Source organism: Mesoplodon densirostris, chromosome 10 (assembly GCF_025265405.1).
Source record: "Mesoplodon densirostris isolate mMesDen1 chromosome 10, mMesDen1 primary haplotype, whole genome shotgun sequence".
In the NCBI taxonomy this organism is placed as follows: Eukaryota; Metazoa; Chordata; class Mammalia; order Artiodactyla; family Ziphiidae; genus Mesoplodon; species Mesoplodon densirostris.
In genome coordinates, this window is record NC_082670.1 from 53,405,469 (window position 1) to 53,420,269 (window position 14,801).

The 14,801-nt window shown below is 39.4% G+C and overlaps 1 protein-coding gene across 2 annotated transcripts in view; it reads left to right on the forward strand.

Moving 5' to 3' along the window:
• Window positions 1-1,940: 1,940 nt before the first annotated feature.
• CMC1 (C-X9-C motif containing 1) overlaps window positions 1,941-14,801 on the forward strand; it is a 124,721-nt gene continuing 111,860 nt past the window's right edge. Inside the window, exon 1 of one of the 2 annotated variants that reach the window (XM_060110941.1) lies at window positions 1,941-2,114. In XM_060110941.1, the coding sequence (XP_059966924.1) occupies window positions 2,084-2,114 (31 nt within the window). In that variant the 5' untranslated portion in view covers window positions 1,941-2,083. The remainder of the gene's footprint in view (window positions 2,115-14,801) is intronic. The other variant, XM_060110943.1, reaches the window with a different exon arrangement.

The window sequence follows — 14,801 nt, forward strand, 5'->3', positions numbered from 1 at the left end:
CTAGGCTAGAGCATTAAATTGCTAGTTCAAGGCCTCCAGAGCTCCATTCCCTCTGCTGTGAGCCCGGCCATTTTTGGAATGATGGGTGTACCGTCTATCAAGGATCCAGAGGAAGGAGGTAAGAAGCAGAGTCCCCGGCTGAACTGTGATGACATAAAGGATGAGCAAGGAATACGCCTCTGCTGTTAAAAGTCACCAGATTCAGGTTTTTTTGGTTTTGATTTTGATTTTCAGCAGCATAACTTTTTAAAATTGAAGTATAGTTGAGTTACAATAGTTAGTTTCAGGTGTACAGCAAGTGGTTCAGATATATATATATATATATATATATATATATATATATATATATATATATATATATATATATTTCAGATTATTTTCCATATAGGTTATTACAAGATATTGAATACAGTTCCTGTGCTCTACAGTAAATCCTTGTTGCTTATCTATTGCATGTATACTAGTGTGTATCTGTGAATCCCAAATTCCTAATTTATCCTCCACCCCTCCCTTTCCTCTTTGGTAACTGTAAGTCTGTTCTGTATGTCTGTGAGTCTGTTTCTGTTTTTTGTTTTTTTTTTTTTTTTTTTGCGGTACGAGGGTCTCTCACTGTTGTGGCCTCTCCCGTTGCAGAGCACAGGCTCCGGACGTGCAGGCTCAGCGGCCACGGAGCATGTGGGATCTTCCTGGACCGGGGCACAAACCCGCGTCCCCTGCATTGGCAGGTGGACTCTCAACCACTGCACCACCAGGGAAGCCCTCTGTTTCTGTTTTGAATGTAGATTCTTTTTTTTTTTTTTTTTAGATTCCACAAAAAGTGATATATAATATTTGTCTTTCTGTGTCTGACTTACTTCACTAAGTATAATACTCTTAGGTACATTCATGTTGCTGCAAATAGCAGTATTTCATTCTTTTTTTTATGGCTGAATAGTATACCATTGTATATATGTACCACATCTTCTTAAGCCAATCATCTGTTGATGGGCTTTTAGGTTGTTTCCATGTCTTGGCTATTGTAAATAGTGCTGCTATAAACATTGGGGTGCATGTATCTTTTCAAATTAGAGTTTTTCATATTTTCCAGATGTACACCCAGGAGTGGGATTGAAATGGAGCAGGATCCTATGGTCTTCCCCACCCCCCATGTCCTCCACCTGCCTTTTGTCTGTGGAAAAACTTTAGCCAGAGAATAAGTTTAATCAGAGAAGTGAGAAATGCAGAAACAAAGAAAAACAGTCCAACAAGACTAAATAATAATAGTTTAGTCATTAAGCAAAGTGAAGGACTTTAGTTCCTTTTCAAGGGCTATAGATAATTTTCTGAGCCATATCCTGTGAGCTGTCTTACAGAGACTAAAACCAGGTGGAAGAAGTTAACTACATCATGACCATGACATAAGCTGCCACAATTCCAAGAGCTGGCCTCAAAGAAACCGGAACAAACCAACCCTGGAATTAAAGACTAACTGTACTTAAAACAATCAAGGTGATGGTGGTCAGACCATTGGTGGATGACCAATTTCAAGATGAGCGTCAGAGCTGACTGTGCTGTTTCTTCATGTAGCCCCCTCCCTCCGCCTATAAAAGCTCTTGCACACTGATTGTCAGTGGGGGGAGTCGGCCTTTGGACAGGAGTCTGCCCCGCTACCCCCATTTGCCGACCTCCAAAATAAAGCAAACTTTCCTTTCCACCAACCTTGCCTCTTTACTGACTTTTAAGTGGGAGCAGCTGGACCCACTTTCACTATAAAGCAAACTTTCCTTTCCACCAACCTTGCCTCTTTACTGGCTTTTAAGTGGGAGCAGCTGGACCCACTTTAACAGATTTTGGCGCCCAACGTGAGGCTGGGATCTCGCGATATCTGGCTCCCAGGTTTTCCCAAGCAGAGCGGCCGCCATGATGATGTGTTAGAAAGGCTGTGAGCAGTCCTCTGTTCTTGGCTCACTGGCCGTGCCCTGAGAGGGGTTTGGTGGCGACATTCCTAGCAGCTGCTGAAACCATTTGTTTCAGGGTTCCTCCCTGTTTCTCCCCTGCTCGACACTGGCTGCCAACGTACGCTTTTCCTTGGTGGAACGGAAAGATGCCTCTGGACCAGCTGACGAGCTTCAAGGGTGAGTAAGTACACCGGTGTGTGTCCGGAAAACTTCTCTTTTGAGCATGAGGTGCTATTTGGGCATTTTGCCAATTGCTCTGATGTGTTTCTGACGTTGAGGACCCTTTGCGAGCACTAAGCGTCATTTGGGTGTATTCCTAATTGGTGCTGACTTGTGTCTGACGTCAAGGCCCATTTGTGTTGGGAAGTGTTTGTCTGGGACTCCGTATCAGTCATCCTCTGGAGGGTTTGTGACAGTTCTGTCTTCGGGTGTGTGAGTGTGTATTGCATTTGTGTGATTGGTATTCTTGTTGCCTTTTGTAAAATGGGAAATTCAGGTTCAATTCATTAAGAAAAATTTTAGCTATAAAACTATGACTAAAGAAAAAGATGATTTTTTTTTTTTTTTTTAACCAATGTATGGCAACAGTACTCTTTAGACTCTGGAGAAAATTGGTTAAGATGAAACTCTTTTGAAACTCCAAAACTGGTTCTTTTTGCATATGCAGTTAGAGAAATCTTGCTTGATAAAATACTGTTTTCAGAATTCTGACCCTGAGAGAACAAATATATGCCTAGGATAAAGCTTGAAGTTAACTTTTATCGTGTCTTTAAAATACAAACACAGCCCACTTTGCCTGAGACTTCAGCCTTGGGTAAATTAGTAAAACTTCAAGCCAAGAAAAAAGAGAGAGAGGAAAGAGGGCTTAGGTTTATTAAACTAACATCTTGTACCATTAAAGAGAAATTGTGCTATGAAAAAAATGTATGTTTTTAAAGGTGATGAAATATGTTCTTAAGTTTGCCAATCAAAAAATGCTGATATAACAGTTAAATTACTTGTATCTTGGTTTTGTTAAGGTTTTCAAGGTTAAAAACTGTAATATGTAAAAATGGTAAGGGAAGCATTTCAGTATGTAAAGCAAGTACGATATGTGTTGTCAGCAAGAGAAAGTATAAAGGTGAGATATTTTTGTTGGGAAAACAAGGAGAATAATTTTGTCCTGGGGCTGGTTGCTTCTGTATGGGAAAACAAGGAACAAATTAATCTGGATCCAGAAAGTGCTAAAAGGTTTGTGAAAAAGGAACTTTGAGAAAAGAATTTTGTACATTGTCAGGATTAAAATTAGATTGAGTTTAATTAGGTAAATGAATTTTGTTATTAACAGTAAACTGATGCAAGACTGAATTTGGTTTTCTCTCTGTTAAGAGAACAAAGTTCTCCTGGAATATTGAGCTGATTTTGATAACAGATTGTAAGTTTCTTTCTCTAGCTAACTTTGAGTTATCCAGAGCACCCCTGAGACATCTCAGAGAGAAATATTAGTAAAAAAAATAAATGTTTAAATCTAATGGAAAGCTATTATTTTACTTCTAACCATACTTTTGGCTCCAGTGTTCCTTATGAAAAAGAATTGTCTAATGAAGTTGTCACAGAGTATAACTACTTATGAGGTGTATCACTGCTGGCTTGAAGTACATGTCAGAGCTGACTGTGCTGTTTCTGCATGTAGCCCCCTCCCTCCGTCTATAAAAGCTCTTACCCACTGATTGTCAGTCGAGGGAGTTGGCCTTTGGACAGGAGTATGCCCTCGCCTCCCCCAGTTGCTGACCTCTGAAATAAAGCAAACTTTCCTTTCCACTAACCTTGCCTCTTTATTGGCTTTTGAGCGGTGAGGAGCCGGACCCACTCTCGGTAACACAAGCATGTAGTTATTTCTTGGATGTCCTGTCCTAGGTTGCATTACACTCACTCAGTTATGTTACTTGTCAGCTATAATGATGAAAGCTAAAATGATGAAAAAATAACTTTGTTTTTCATATTAACACCAAATATATTTAGCACAATTTTTAGATTCACCGACTTTTCCAGAAATGTAACTATCATGTAAATCCATGGAAGATTGTCCTTTGTTTTGTTCAGAATTTTACTAAGAGATGTTTACTATATTGAAATATCATGCTCCTAACTGCAGTGTTGGTTCTGGTATTTCAATACCAGACAGTCAGCTTCGTAGCTTTCCAACTGGTGGGGATTCTAATTTAGGTAAACGTGTGACTCTTCCATTATACTACTTTCTTTTTCTCTCTCTTTTATTTATAGGTAGGGTTTTTTGGTTGCTTTTTTTGTGGCGGGGGTTGTAGCCTATGAATATCTGGAGGCTGATATTCATCTTTATGGCACTGAGTCTGGAAGGGTTGTGGACCACATTGTTTAGGACAGTGCAGGTTCTCAGCATAGCAATGAGATCATAATTATAATGATAGTTACCATTTACTGATTGTTTTCCATGCACCAAAGCAGTGCGATAACCACTTTACAAATATCTTCTCATTTGATTCTCACAATAAATCTTTCAGATAGGCATATTTTCTTATCTCCATCTTTACAAGTAAGACAAGTTTGGCCAATACAGTTAGTAAGTGTAGTTGGCACTCCATACCCACGAATGCAGAATCCGGGAGTGCAGAATCCATGGATATGGAGAGCCAACTTCACTAAGCCATTTTATATAAGGGACTTGAGCAGCCGCAGATTTTGGTTTTCACAGGGGTCCTGGAACCACTCCCCTGCAGATACAGAGGGAGGACTGTAATAGAGCATCATTTGAATCCAAATCTGCTTGACCTCAGAGCTAGGGTGTTTACCTGCTCAGTTAAACTACCAGTCTAGAAAAGATTGCTGCACCAGCTGAGGGAACAACCAAAAGCAGGCAGGTTGTAATTCTATGTCTGAACCATCATTGCTTCCAGTACAGCAATACCAGTCTCCTAATTTCAGAACAGGAGGCAAGGCTCAAACGTATCAGGAAAGACAGAAAGAAGAGCTATATAGAGTTAACAAACTTCAAATATATCTGCTACTTCTTCCATTTGAAAAGTGAAAATGCCACAGTAGTCTCCAAGGTCAGAATCTCCTCTTTTCAGTTTTTCTTCATGAACAACTTCATATGTTCATGCAAAACCTTTGACCTCTAAGAAGCCAACAGCATTGATAATTATATCTCAAAAACAACCCTTTATGTGGTACCCACTCTATAATGGATTCAGAGACATGAATAAAACATCTTAATTTTCAAGTATTTCTTTTTAAATTAATATTTGAAAGAAAAATATCTTGTAAAGAAAGGAGATTTCTGTAAGGCGTGTAGCTCTTGCATAGAGGGATAGAGTTTTCATGGCCTGTCTTGTTAAAACTGTTCTAGTACCCATCTGATGCACACTTATTTATGGATTTTAGATTAAAAGCTCTTTTTTTGTCAGTTTTCTTCACAAGCACTTATCTCGACATCCTCATTAGGTGATTTTTCTCTTTTCTTTTTTGTTGAGGCCTAGCCATGCCCTTGGTACTCTCTTTTGTTCCTTGCTGCAAAAGGAATGGTTTTAAAGCCTCCCTTTCCACCAGTCCCACCTTTTTTTTTCTTTGTAATTAGCCTTATTTGAGGACCAGAGAAGCAAAAGATTGGAAAGAAATACAAAAACTGTTGAACAAAAGACGATGTTCTTTACCCCAACCATACGCTGTATAGCTTGTGTGCAACCTGGGTCAGATGACTCTCATATATGCCTTTAAAATGAAAAGAGAATGAAAAAAGAAAGAAAAAGAAAAAGCACTGACTTTCACAGCAGCTGCATTGGTATAAACAGGCTGGGAGTAAATGTCACAGCAAAGGAGAATAATACATCTTGCCTTCATTGCAAAAGTAACTCACTTTAAAACCAAAGAACATGATGAAACTTCATACCTGGTCACAATGCTTTTAGATAGTCGTTGGAAATACCTTAATATTAATTTTCTTTAATTGGAAGGAGAGAAACACTTTTCTTTTTTAAAACTCTAAGCATTTTTTCTCATTTGAGCCACACGAAAATGGAATTGTTCAGCTATTTCCTTTAAAATCGGTTCATTAAAACAGCTTCGATGCAGTGGTGATTAATGAAATGTTTTTTTCTGCCTCCTCTTATTTCATTAGTTAGGAGGACCAATGGATTTATGCTTTCCTTGTCTCTAGAAATAAAACTCTAGCTTTCAAAATATTAAAATTCATAAATACCGACTGGCTGTTGGGCCTGGAGTAATGTTATTTCTTAAAAAAAAAAAGTTTTTGTACCAATACATTTCATGAGAATGACCATCAAAGGCAGTTTTAATGGGCAAATGTTACAAAGTATGAAGACTCAGGTTTCCAAAGATAGAGCTGCCAAAAACCAACTTGTCTTTCTCCCCACTCTACCCCCTGAAATAAACATTTTAAGTTTATCAGAATATAGGCTTTGTTTGTTGTTTGTTGTTGTTTGTTGTTTTGATTGGGCAAGTATCAATGACCCAACAGGAAATGCCGAGAACACTCCACCTGGCAATTTAAGGAGAGTTCAGCAAACAGACTACAGTTGACCCTCCAACACAGGGGTTGGGGTGCTGACCCACCACATGGTCAAAATCGGAGTATAACTCACTCTTTGTGGTTCCTCGGTATCTGCAGTTCCAAATCCTCGGAGTCAACCCACCGCAGACCCCTAACACTGTAGTATTTACTATTGAAAACAATCTGTGTATAAGTGGGCCCATGCAATTCAAACTATGTTATGTGTTATTCAAGGGTTAACTGTGTTTGTAAAGGTGTGAAAGGGGTTTAGGAAAACCATCAACATGCAGTGTTGGTAGCCCCTGTCATCCACAGGCCTGAAGTGGCAAAAGGAAGGAACCATTATCAAAATCTATGAAACAAACTCTGGTTTCTTGCAGCCAACCCGCAATGACCGGCAACGCAGAAGTTAGAGGAACACACACCCCACCCTGCTCACTTCCTGCCCTTGATTTCTTGTTAGCTAAGCCAGCTGGGAACCAAAGGGCAAAGGAAGCTGTTGATGCCATCCTGGCACAAGGGGACAAGGAAGCAGGAGGGGCACAGGGAATCAATCTGAAGTTTTAGAGACCCAGATAAATACCTCTTTCTCTCCCCACTTTTTGCTACAAGATACAGGCATCTCTTTTCCTTAAGCTTTCTTTTCCCTTTACATAAAATCAGTTTCATGGAACTCTTTTAAGGAAACAATTCTGAACAGCAAAACTTGGTCCTCTTAATTCTGTTAACAGACCTCAAAGAGCTCAAAATACCTGAGGAAAGGTTACTGCCCCCTCTTCACCTGCTACTGGGTGGAGAGTAATTAAAGGATGTGGTCATTTCACTCAGCAAATATTTGAGTACTGAGCAAGTGCACACCAAGGCACCATCTAAGAACCATGGAGGACCCAAGGGTAAGTCAGATGAGGACCTGGTCACCAGCATGTCTCTGGATTCCCAGCATCCATTTCTGTTTTCTTCTCCTGCACGTACTCAGGCACAAGACAGTGCTCACAACCCAGGCCGGTCAATCAACACATTCCTGTCTTCTACCTGGTGTGACAGGCTCAGGACAGATCAATTACCTAAGATAGACCAATAAGAGTCTTGTTTGGGGGCTTCCCTGGTGGCTCAGTGGTTAAGAATCCACCTGGCAATGAAGGGGACTTGGGTTTGAGCCCTGATCCGGGAAGATCCCACATGCCGTGGAGCAACTAAGCCCATGTGCCACAATTACTGAGCCTGCATTCTAGAGCCCGTGAGCCACAACTACTGAGCCCACGTGCCACAACTACTGAAGCCCATGTGCCTAGATCCCATGCTCCGTCCACAACAAGAGAAGCCACCGCAAGGAGAAACATGCACACTGCAACCAAGAGTAGCCCCCACTCGCCACAACTAGAGAAAGCCCCCATGCAGCAATGAAGACCCAACGCAGCCAAAAATAAATAATTAATTAAAAAGAAGAAAAGAGTCTTGTTTGGAACTGTTTTGCCAGATTTATGAGCATGAGTCTTGTTTGGAACTGTTTTGCCAGAATTATGAGCAAGAGTCTTGTTTGGAACTGGTTTGCCAGATTTATGAGCAAAGAGGTGCTCTTTCAAAAGGAATTGTTCAGTGAAATGATGTTAAAAAAAGCCTGTGAGAAGGATGAGGCCAAGTTGAGAAAAGCAAAGTTCAGGAGAGAGCGAGATGGAGGCTCTGGACCAGCCACACCTGAAGCCTGTTGGACTCAGTGTCCTTAGTTTAATACATTATCTTGTTTTGCTTAAGCTGTGGTTTTATCTCTTACAACAGGATGAATCTTGACTCATATATTATCCTCAAGAAGTTTGTGTGTAGCAGGGAAGATTGGTGTGTAAACAAAACACAAAATATAAAGTTAGAAATAGCATTTTTAAAAGATAGATACAAAGACTTCAGGGAGCCTAGGCTTACTTACAGAAGTAAGTAAAGGAAATTAAGATGCCATTTGAACTGGGCCCTGAATCACAGATAAAATGTGACTGTTGATTTTTAGGGGTGAGCACACAGAGAGACAGAGACAGACAGAGAGATATAAAAGGATATACTCCAGTATACTTCAAAATGTTATCCATGGTAATTTCTGGGAATTAGGATTGTAATGGAAGAGGATTTTTTTCTAATTGTTGTTTTGTTTAGGCTATAATTTTTATTCTGTTATATTCTTTAAATTTGTTACAACTAGTATGGGTTACTTCCATAGTTTTCTTAAAAAGAAAAAGTATTCAGAAACCTCCCTTAGTTCAGACCTCCTTTTGCACAGACGTATAAGCAGTTGCAATAAACCACGAGTTGATGATGATCTGCCAAAACAGTGTGTGGAGGAAGGGTGACAGGTAAGCAAAAATAGAACAGGGACGTGAATTATAGCAGGACAATTTATTGTAATGACTTTTTAAACAGCTTTAAAATGTGAAGAGATACTTTCATCATTTCTTCCTCCACCGAATGTAATTTGTCCTAGGCCAAATACAAGTGTGATGTTGGTAGTAATTAAAATTTAATTTGTTTTGCTACAAAAAAGATCTATCAGATGGATGTTTCTCTGCTTTTCTTGACTGGGTAGAAACTAGAATGTAATGATGATGATGAAGAGGAGGAGTCGGATGATATAAGCCATAGTACAGGGGAAGCACATCACATATACAGCAACCCTATAAATTGTTTACTCCTATAATCTGCACTTTGCAATCGAGGAAACTGACACTTACCCTGGGCCACATAACAAGCATGTGGGGACTGAGATCTGACCTCATGAAGTCCTGGTCCAGGGCTCCTATTATACGGCATCTCCACAGGAATGATGATGGATGGTCTCTGTGCATATACAAACATCCTTAAAGAATTAGGAGACCTATCCTTAATACAAATAAGAAAGAGTGATGACAAAGTTTTCACTATTTCACACGCATCCCCCACTATCATTTGGTGTACAACTAGCTGAGGTTAAGGGTACATTTATGCCCATAATCTTGATTTCAGCATCATACTAATTCAGAGGTAGTTGGGGCATCTAACTTGCTTCTGGAACCACATATCTGCTGTCCTGTGCCAAGCAGAATGTGATCTACCAATATTCTAATGCTGAAATTAGACAGCTCAAACAACAGCTGATTGCACACCATGAGATCTACTAAAATCTGACAGCAGGTGTACTCACCAATTTTGACCATAATGATGGCAATAGGAGACTTTCTGTTAAAGGGACAAGAGAGCAGATATCTGGCACCTGGCAATGGAAAAAAGCAAGGCAGTTTTAAACAAGTACCACATGTGGTGACTCATTAGATGTTGAGAGCTAATAAGAGGCTGAAGATTTTTAGCTTAGCACTGATGCTGTGGGCAGCAGGATCTCCTAACATCTAGAAATTGAGGATGAATCAGGAGGTGGTGATAAATCCGATGCTGATGCCTGGAGTGTGGAACTGTTATATTTTTAGGATAAAGGCAAAGATGTAAAAGTCTAAGAGAGTGCCAGAGTGAAGCAGATATGTTGAGAGATCTGCATGTTTTTGTATTCATTCATTCACTAAGCAAGTACAATGCCATGGACAACACCCCAGATTTCAGAATACAGAAAATGACCCCTTCTGGGTGGAGCTGATAATCTAACAGAGAAGAAACAGTTAACCAGATAAAGATTATAAAGTGCAATGGCTGTTGGGATAATAGAAATGTAGGATACCATGAGGGCATGGTCTAGAGAAGAAGAAATTCCAGCGGAGGTGCAGGCCCAGGACAAGAAGAAGAAATAATGAAAGAGGGAGGAAAGTCCCACCAGGCGGGACTGTAAGAAGGCCAGAGCTGGCAGGAGCTGGGTGGTTAGCGAGGATGGAGAGGTGGACAGGCCCAGATCCTTATGCTCTATACAAAAGCATCTCTACTCTTACAGACAGGAAAGATATCTTAATAGCTGCCATTCTTTTAAAGGCAGCCAGATAACCAACATGTGTATTTTGAGAAACTGCTACATGCTGTGCAGTGAACAAGATGAAGTCCCCGCCCTTGAGAAGCTTGTCTATTGGTGGAGGGATTCAGACAATGAATCTGCAGAAGAATACACGTGCCGAGTGCCTGGAAGTAGATGAAAGAGGCTGCGATAGGAGAGGATGAGTGGGGGGCAGGGACATGGAACCTTGGTCGCGCACGGTGACCACTCTTGTGGAGGAAATATTTGAACTGAGATCTCAACAGTGAGATAGGAGGAGGCCTGTGAGTGTCTGGGGAAAGCATTCCAAGCAGAAGGACAGCCAACTTCTTGAGACAGAAACAAGCAGTCTTGTGTTCACCACCCAGAAATTGGGCCCATGCAGCCAAGAGGGGGCATGAAGGGAGGTTTAAGGGCCACGAAGTGGGAGAGGGGAGGACAGATCAGGTAGAAACTTGAGGGAAAATGACCAGACGTTCAGGTTGGCCCCAAGTAACCCCAGTTACCACTCTTTAGCCCAATTTAATTATTAATAACGCCCTCCCTCCTTCTCTAAGGCTCATGGAATAGGGCAAGGAGACTAGATTTTGCAGTTCAGGTGAAAGCCATTGGGGACTTTTAAGCAAGGGAGCCACATGATCCTTGGATTCATGCCTTAGAAAAGTTGCTCTGGCTGCAATTGGCAGACGTTCTGTAAGGGGAAGGACTTCCATTCATCCTGTTTAAGGCCCTGATACCCAAAGAATTTCTTGGGTTTCTCACAGTACTGCAGAATCTTGGAATTTGGAAAGAATCTAGAGCTTACTTTGTTTATAGTCCTACACCATGTAAGAATGCCTCCTACCATAATTGGTGCTTACAACTGGCTTTAATGAAACTCAAATAAAAGACTACCATCAAATAAAGAGGCAGGAGACTTAGAATAAAAACAGAGTCTTTGGAGCAAGACAGAGCCAGATATGAGTCCTGACCCTGTATGAGCTTTGTGACCTCAGGCAAATTACTTAACCTCTCTAAGCCTTTGATTTGCCACCTGCAAAACAGAAACAATAATAACCACCTGGGTGCCTTTAAAGTATTAAAAATAAGCTATGTAAAGCACTGGCTGGTGCAGAGTATTTCAATATTATAAAAATAAAATAAACAATAAAGATTCTTTATGTCATCTCAAAAAGCCAATCCTACCTGACAAAGTGATTTTTCAAATTATTGTCGACATCACTTTTTATAGTTTGCTTTGAACCTCTGCTGAAAACAATGCATTCTCTCCCCAGAGTAACGCACTTGATATGCACATGAAATTCTGCAAAAACATTAATTGAATGGCAGCTTGGAATAATGTTTGCAAAACTGTTGAAGGGCTCCTTTTAAAACAGAAACTGAGCTGAATCACAGAGTTGTAATTCCATCTACCCCACTCCCCATTCAGTATCCCAATTCTCCCAGCAAGGTGACTAAGTCTTTCCCCTCTGTCGCTCACACCCCTTCTCTAACCCTAGTCTAACTGACCTCACTAAACAGGTTATAAGTGACAATCAGACACACAAAGGAAAGGGTTATACGGCTTTACAATAGAAAATTATTGAAGAAAATTATCGAAAGTCTCCAGCAATCACTACAGCAATTTTTTCCTGTAGTGATTTTTGTCCTGAAAAATCTGGATAAGTCTGACTAATTCCTGAAATATACATTTACATGGTCTCCTTCATGCTTGCTAGGATGAGGTGACCCAAATCTTTGTGATTTACCACTGGTGCTAAGAGACCAGGACCACAAACATTCATTCACATCTAACAGAACAACCTTTCTCAGAAATCTTGAGTAGCAATTACACTAGCTCTAAAAGGAAGCCATCGTAAACATTTCACAGTTATTGTATTAGTTTTCTAGACCTGCCATAACAAAGTGCTATAAATAACAGAAGTGTATTGTCTCACAGTTCTGGAGGCTAGAAGTTCAAGATCAAGGTATGGGCAGGTTGGTTCTTTCTGAAGGTTCTGAGGGAGAATTTGCTCCCTGCCTTTCTCCTGGCTCCTTGCAGTTTGCTGGCATTTCTTGGCTTACAGATGCAGGCTTAACACCTGCATCTTTGTCTTCATGTTTACATGGCCTTCTCGCTGTGTGTGTCTGTCCCTTCACACATATATTCATTTTATAAGGACATTTATTCTGTTTATAAGGTCACTAGTCATACTGGAGTAGGAGCTCACCCATTCCAGAATGACCTCATTTTACCCTACCAAATCACACCTGCAATAACCCTATTTCCAAATAAGGGTATACTCTGAGGTACTAGGGTTAGGACACCAACATGAATTTGGGGTGAACACAATTCAATCCATCACAATACTGAAATGAATCCTCTTTATTTCACATTTATTTATGCCTTCCCCACAGAAAGATTCCATTTGAACTTTTCTAGTTTAAAAAAAATGCAAAAGGATAGCTTCCTCAACTCGATAAAGAATATCTATAAACAATCTATAGCTAATACTTAATCCATAACTATATTTCATGGTGAAAAACTGTAAGTTTTCCCACTAAGATCTGGTACAAGACAAGGATGTTTCCTCTCACCACTCCTTTTCAACATTATACTAGATGTTCTAACCAATGCAATAAGACAATAAAAGGAAATATATATATATATATATGTATATACATATATAGAGAGAAGGAAAAAATAAAACTGTTTGCAGATGATATGATTGTCAGTGTAAAAAATCCAAAAGAATCAACAAAAACCTATTGGAACTAATAAGTGATAATAGCAAGGTTGAAGGATACAAGATTAATATACAAAAGCCAATCACTTTCCTATGTAAGGAAATAAATATTTCCAGCAATAAACAAGTGGAATTTGAAATTAAAAACACAACAGCATTACACTAGCACCCCCCAAAATGAAATACTTTGGTATAAATCTAACAAAATATGTACATGAGCTATATGAGAAAAACTATAAAACTCTGTTGAACAAAATCAAAGAAAAACTAAATAAATGGAGAGATATTCCATGTTCATGGGTAAGAAGATTCAATATTGTCAAGATGTCACTTCTTTCCAACTTGATCTATACATTCAGTGCAATCCTGGTCAAAATCCCAGCACGTTTTTTTGTGGATGTTGACAAATTGGTTCTAAAGTTTATATTGAGAGGCAAAAGATCCAGAATAACCAACATAATATTGAAAGAGAGCAAAGTTGAAATATCAAACCCACCCAACTTCAAGTCTTACTTTAAAGCTACAGTGGTAAAAACAGTGTGGTATTGAGGAAAGAGTAGACAACTAGATCAATGGAACAGAATAGAGAGCCCAGAAATACACCCACATAAATATAGTCAACTGATCTTTGACAAAGGAGCACAGGCAATACAATGGCAATACAATTGATAGTCTTTCAACAAATGGTGGTGGAACAACAGGACATACAAAAAAAAAAAGTGATCTAGACACAGACCTTACACCCTTCACAAAAATTAATTCAAAACCAATTGTAGACCTAAATGTAAAGTGCAAAACTGTAAAACTCTAGAAGATAATAGAAGAGAAAACCTAGATGACCTTGGGTATGAAAATGACTTTTTAGATATAATAGCAAAGGTACAATCCAGAAAGGAAGAATTGATAAGTTAGACTTCATTAAAATTAAAAACTTTTGCTCTGTGAATGTCAAGAGAATAAGAAAACAAGCCACAGACTGGGAGAATATATTTGCAAAAGGCACATCTGATAAAGGACTGTTATCCAAAATATACAAACAACCCTTAAACCTCAACAATAAGAAACAAACAAAGTGATTTTAAAAATGGACCCATAGACCTTAAAAGACCCCTCACCAAAGAAGATATATAGATGACAAATTAGCATATGAGAAGATGCTCTATATAATATGTTGTCAGGGAAATGCTAGTTAAAACTATGAGCTACCACTATACAGCCATTAGAATAGCAAAATCCAGACCACTGACAACACCAAATGCTGGTGAAGACGTGGAGCAACAGGAACTCTCATTCACAGCTGGTGGCATGAAAAATGGAACAGCCACTTTAGAAGACACTTGGACAGTTTCTTACAAGAATAAGTATACTCTGAAAGAATTAAGCAATAATCCTTCTTGGTATTTACCCAAAGGAGCTGAAGTAAAAACCTGTAGTGGATATTTATAGTAGCTTAATTCATAATTGTTAAAAATGGGAAGCAACCAAGATGTCCTTCAGGAGGTGAATGGATAAATAAACTGTGGTTCATCCATACAATGGAACATTATTCAGGAGTAAAAAGTAATGAGCTACCAAGCCATGAAAAGGCCATAGAGGAACCATAAATGCATATTACTAAGTGAAAGAAATTTGAAAAGGATATATATTGTATGATTCCAACTGTATGGCATTGTGGAAAAGGC